Here is a 6,550-nt window from a genome sequence, read left to right as displayed (position 1 = left end):
CTGATATCTATTCTTTTTTTTTTTTTTTTTTTTTTTTTTTGCTATTATGAAAATGTTGTAATAATAATCTCCCAGTAATTAGCTCTTTTTCTTTTTCTATACTTCAGGGGGAGACATTAACAACAGTAGAAATACTGGATTCAAATTTATGAACACTTTTAAGTCTTGGGAGAAAAGAAAAAAAATCAAAAGAATCATATCAATTCGCACTGCTATTAGCAATGTATAAGAGTACCCATATTACTGCATCCCTGCCAGCATGAGTGTTATCATTTACTTTCCCCCCATTAATTAATAATCTTAAAACTATACTAATTGTTTCAATTTGTAGTTTATTACTTCCAGAAGTCAGTATTTCTCTTTAATTTTTAGTCAAAAAAGATGACACTGCTACTTCAGCAAGAAACCATATTGAGCATAAGTCAATGGTTTGAGGCTAAAAAAAAATAAAAGCCTTAATAAAGTTAATCATGACACGAGTAACTGTTATTGTGCCACACAGTAATTAGGCATTAATATGGCAAGCAGTTCCTGTAAGTGGCTGTTATCACGATTATTTACAGATAGCTAAACTAAGCATTCTTAGATGGGGGTGGGGAGAGGATTGACCAAGCTCTTAGTCCTCATAAGGATTCCCTGATTTGAAGTCAGATGTGATCCAGAAGGCAAATTCTACTTTTACCTCAGCAACATGCACCCTCCATAAATTGAGTGCTTTCTAAAGACAGCACTGTAAATTAAGTTTGGCTGAAGGTGGGCCAGCATTTATTTTACTGAGAACAGGCATATCAGATGTTATTCAACTGACCAAAGAAATAGCCATCAAGCCCCTTATTTCTTCTACAATTATTCCTCAAGTTAAGAATCTAGATTTCCAGTGAGACCTCAGAGAGAACTTTAAATTTGGAACTATTTCCATCTCCTTTCCCACAGAGAAGATGAAAGAACTAGAGGCACATTTAGATTCTAGTTTCCCAGTTAACCTTACTAACAAACAACAGGAGCAAGCTAGGAAACAGGACTTTAAGAACTTCCCTGTGCCAAATTTTTTTTTCCCAACACTGAATTTTCATAAATTAGAAATGCATTCATTGATGTTTCTAAGCACAGAATTCTGGGAAGATTAAAGAAGGGTAATAGAGTAGGAAGGGTAAGAAGGGATAATAGTAGTCTACACACTATAGTGAAGATTAATCAATCTGGTTTTAAATTCTTAAGAGTACAGAACTCTGAAGCATGCAGAGGATAAAAATAACAGTTCTCATATGTAGAGAATATAAGGAGAAGCAAAAGGAGTACAATCAGCCTGGGGTGCTATACAAATGCAAAGCTGAGAACACTAGACTACAGAAGAAAAGGGGAGGAGGCCAAGCCTATAATAAAAATTTATGTTTTTGTAGATGTTGAGAGGTTACAAATCACATTTACCTCGATTGTATTACTTAATCCTCACAAGAACCTGTACTGCTACTGAGACCCAGAGATGTTAAGGAACTTACCCAAAGTCACATAGGTAGTAAGTAGCAGAGCCGGGACTCGAACCCAGGTCTTCTGATTCCTCCTGTGCATCTCCAGCTCCCCTGGAGCTGAAGCAGGGCAAAAAGGGAGGTGGAAGTAATTTGCCCAAAACCAGCCTTGCCCTCTCCCCAAGGAAGAGCAAAAAACATTTAATTCTCTCAGTGACCCTTTTCACCAAATTCTTTCAGGATAAAGCACACAAGAATCTGAAAATATTTCTCAGCCTTGGGTTCATGTATGGCAATAAATGTAAATGACATTAGAAATTATTTTTGGCTATACTTTGCCATTTATGTGCAATTGATTAGAATATCAAAGTATAGTAATCCTCTTTTCAGAAAGTAAAAATATTTAATAATTATTCTTTAAAGAAGTTATGATTTTTGTTTGACATTTTCAGTTAAACTTTTTAATTGCAATATTATAAAAATTATTTTGAAAAGTGCTGAAGAACCAGACACCAACAACTTTTAATCTTCTCTGTGGCTACATTTTTACCTATCTTAATCATCTTCCCTGAATGGTTATTGTCAGTAAGGCATTTATAATCATTCAAATGGAAAAAAATTCACAGTTGTCTTTTCATAACCAACTTTGAGTATTTTCAACAATTAGCAATGTATATGCATCATCTTCTAGAGATATAAATCTTATATTTTTTTTCAAAATTATGACTAGAATACTTTTAATGTAGACTTTCTTAATTTTCTATAACAAAATTTAGACTCTCTAGTTTTTAGTCTACAGATTTCTTAATTTTTCTTAAAGGAATTATATGTTTTAATTTCTCATCCTATTTAAACTTTAATGAGTTTTAAATACAGACAATGAAGAAATTTATTTCCTTTACTAATTTTCTAAGAATACAATTCAAATGAACTATGATCAATTAATCAATTGTAGATGTTTTTATAAGAAGTCCCAATGTACTTCAGCCTCTATTTTTCCATTTCTGAGAACAACTATCAGTAGGGTCAAGTGTAAAGTTAGCAGTTATACAAGTTAGGGAATACAAATCAACCAGGAATATCAAGGTATTTGTGAACTTTGAAAGATACTCCAACTGTTCTTCACTTAAGCATCAGTCCTATCTAGATTGTAATATATCCAACCCAATATTTAAAAGTAATCTGACACCTTTAAGATAAATAAGGTGGCAAACATTCACAAACCAAAATAAAATAAATGAAGAAGATGAGGAGGAAGAGTCTGGATAAGGAGTGAGAGGTAGAGATGTGGAGTAAAGAAAAGGAAATAAAGGGTAACCTAAAAGACCTAAGAAATTTAAAGTAAGAATTAATTCTCTCTCTCTTTCCCTTTAAGATTTCAGTTTCATATTTTAAAAAATCTGATCAAGTCTAATATTCTTTTGGGTACAGACAACCAATTTCAGGATTTCTTGATATATGAAGATTCACACCATCTGGTTACCTTATGAAAAAAAAGTACATTAGTATACTTTGTCCATGTTATTGTAAACCTTATTCATGTCTTTTCATGATAAAATGCTCATTGTGTTATACTAAATTATCCACTTAATGTTATAAAAAATAATTACCAACACTTAAAAAATTACAGGTACATACATTTTAGAATTTGAACCAGAATTAAAAGTGATTTCTAATATCTTGCTTTGTATAATAAGCTGTTTGTTAATCTTGATCAAGAGAGTTGACCCTAATTTCCTAATTACACAATGTGAGAGAAGCAAGCATATTTATTTAACATGACAAAAAATGCCAATAAAGGTGTGTTAAAGTTTTTAATAGAGTTTTGGAAGCCAGTGTCAGGCTTCCAAAATTAATTTCTTCATGGTATTCCAGGGACTCAACATACATAAAAAAAACTGTAACCAGGAACAAAGACAGCAATGATTCAAAGATGGCACCATTTCAGTCTGATGGCAGCCTTATCAATATTTACTAAGAGGTTTCTGGAGGAAAGGAAATGCATCTTCTACTTCTCTTATATCTTTTTAGTCTTTTGCACATACACAGGGCGATCTGTTTTCCAAAGACTTTTTGGTACAAAAAGAAATTAAGGAATATTTGATTTAAAAAAAAAAAAGAAAAGAAAAATTAACCAGGCTTGTCATTTTTTAATATAATCAAGGTGATCACCAGGACTACACTAATTATTCAATAAATAATTAAATAATTGCTGCCCTCCTTCCACTGTTTCAGCTAACAACAGTAGTTCATGGACTAACTTAAAATTCCGACGCCATCAACTTATGGTATACATCTACTTATTATTCATATAATTCCTTAGCATTCCTACAGTTAATATGCAACAGTAAATTCTTCCTTCACTTATAAATAAGTGCCTAAAAGAGGATATAACTTGAATAAGGATATTTTTTCTTCCAGATCTCTCAAGTGAGCTCTGGCATCAGATCCAAGATTATCAGTTCATCTGATTTAACAAATGAAATCAAGAAAATAAAAACAGGAGACCTAGAGCAGTTAGAAGAATTAGTTTCCCAGGAGGCTTTGAATAACAAGCTTTTAAATACATAAAACAATAATATATAAAGGCCTAAGACAATTCACTGGTGCATTATTAAAAGAATAATACAAATGTTAGTACAAAGCAAATACATTGGTCTTTATAAGTCCTCTTCTCCATTTAAGAATATCCACACACCCAGTGGAATTAACTTACTTGGACACTTTTTTTTTTTACTTAATAGTCAATGCCAGTTTAATGAAAAACAGGAGATTGGGGGAGAGGGCTTTATATTTCACCTTAGACTAGGTGAAAAACTCCAAAGAAAAAAATCCAAAAAAATGATGAAATACCGTACTGATAGAAAATATAAACAAATTGTGGGTTATTAGGTGAGAATTATAGGAAAAGACAATAATATTATGAAAGCTACAAAAGGCGTTTTCACAAATGGCAATTTCTGAATGTTATACAAAAGATAGTGAATTGTGTATAATTACATGTACAATAAAATATTTTATGAAATTAAATCCTACTGTAACAGCAGAAAGATTTAAAAGGGCATAAAATTTCAGAAAAATATTTTGCCCCCTAGTCATAGAAAATCTTGAAATATTTGTTGTTTGAGGAGAAGTTGTTCTGTATACATTTAGTCTTCATTTGAGGAGAAGTTGTTCTGTATACATTTAGTCTTCATTTAAAACAAAAATACATTATAGGGGCTGTAGCTCAGTGGCAAAGCACTTGCCTAGCATGCATGAGGCACTGGATTCAATCCTTAGCACCACATAAAAATTAACAAATAAAATATAGGCATTCTGTCCATCTACAACTACAAAAATATACATTATAAGAGGTTTGGAAAATGTATAACAATAAATTTTAAGGATAAATCTTTCTCATTTTTTAGATGGGAGATTTAAAAACCATCAAGTTAAGAAAATAGTTAACATGTTTTCCAGGTACCTCACACAGATTTTCTATAACAAGTTCTAATGTGAAGGGTAGGGTGGGGTTGCATGAGCAAATAAGGCTTTGAAGCACTCTATATTACCTGTCCTATGGAGATTTAAGATATTTATTAACTTGTTAGTGACTCAAATAAGTCCTGTAATCAAAAAGGACTTACTTAACACAGCATTTTCCAAATCTGTTTAAGTATAAAACAGAACTCATGTTCTTAGAACATACTTTAGAAAACTATATGGATGAGGTGAGAAGAAAAATATATCCCTCAAAAAATGACTTAAAGTTAAAAAAAAATTTTAAAAAGGATACAATGTTTAAGAAACAGAATAAAAACTAAGGGAAATGACTAATAAACAAGATGATAAAAGTTAAGTATATAGAGAAAAAAGTTAAGTATACAGAGAAAGAGCATTAAATAGAGATACACAGATGACTGTGTAAGATTAAAAAGAGAATGGGTAACTGATAACTCATTATGGTATGCAATCAAATATGCATCATAAGTCAACTTTTAGTCCAAATCGTTGAGGTACACCATCACTGACTTTAGAAGACACAGAACCACACTGAGGGAGATCCCACTGAAAGGAAATGATCTGTAGTTCAATAATCAACATTGTTTTACTGGTATTCTAGATGCAGATGAAAAAGGCTCAGAAATTTACCGGAAACTAAAACAGAATTTCATTTTTTCTTTAATTCAAGAAGGATGCCTTTTAAGATTTACAAATGTAAGGCTGACATCTTTGGGAACATAGAAATAAAACAAAATATCCTTATAAAGCATTGATTTCATTACTTTTTCCCTGTGCAATGAGCATATTAGCAAGTCCTACATCTAGAAATGGTAAAATTCAAAGGAGTTGAAAAATATAGTTTTAAAATTCCCTTTAAGTTAAATAAATGAAAAGACAAAATTTGTATTTAGAAGTGAACAACCCTGAGTCTACTGAATCAAAAAAGTATGAGGAGAAAATAACTGCACCTGACAATTCCAACCCCCTTTAGCGGTGGCTCTCACCCATGAAAGCCCCCATTCAGATTACTTCAAAGGAAAAAAATTAAAATTATATAATAGTCAGTATAAAGGTAAAGCATCATGAATTTACTTCTTAATTAACCAACACAACATATTCACAAGTCCATGCCATTAATAAAAGGGAGACTCAGATGATAAAAGATTAATGTATCATCTCATACTATTATAATTCATGTGTATAACAAAAGAATGCTATATATTTTTCAAATAATTATGCTAACCTGACAGAGAAAATGACTAATATTTAAGTAATTTGAAGATTAACTTTCTTTACAAACTTTAAAGTTAGAAACCTCAAGAATATCATTAACTAAAAAGAAAAATGTCTTAGGTAATACCCTGATATGTTACTTTACTGTGGGAGTTACTTTGCCTTCAGAAAGAGAAAAAAAAATTATATATATACATACATACATACATATATATATATATATATATATATGTGTGTGTGTGTGTGTTTGTGTGTATATATTTATATATACATGTATGTGTATATATGTGTGTATATATGTAAAAATATATATGTATATATATATATATATATATATATATATATATATATATATATATATATAT

General features: G+C 30.9%; 1 protein-coding gene across 8 annotated transcripts in view; it reads right to left on the bottom strand.

The window, feature by feature from the left end:
- The window catches only part of LOC107153225 (tudor domain-containing protein 3), a 105,383-nt gene that overhangs the window by 22,453 nt on the left and 76,380 nt on the right, over nt 1–6,550 (bottom strand). Inside the window, exon 12 of one of the 8 annotated variants that reach the window (XM_015498743.2) lies at nt 1,500–1,586. The exons of 6 other annotated variants lie outside the window; for them this stretch is intronic. In XM_015498743.2, coding sequence (XP_015354229.1) covers nt 1,506–1,586 — 81 coding nt within the window. In that variant the 3' untranslated portion in view covers nt 1,500–1,505. Of the gene's footprint in view, nt 1–1,498; nt 1,587–6,550 lie in introns of those variants that run through there. One more of the 8 variants, XM_048801327.1, reaches the window with a different exon arrangement.

The sequence above is a fragment of the Marmota marmota genome, unplaced genomic scaffold (genome assembly GCF_001458135.2).
Source record: "Marmota marmota marmota unplaced genomic scaffold, marMar, whole genome shotgun sequence".
NCBI classification, from domain to species: Eukaryota; Metazoa; Chordata; class Mammalia; order Rodentia; family Sciuridae; genus Marmota; species Marmota marmota.
The sequence above is the reverse complement of the archived record's forward strand: the minus strand, read 5'-3'. Positions and strand labels throughout refer to the sequence as shown.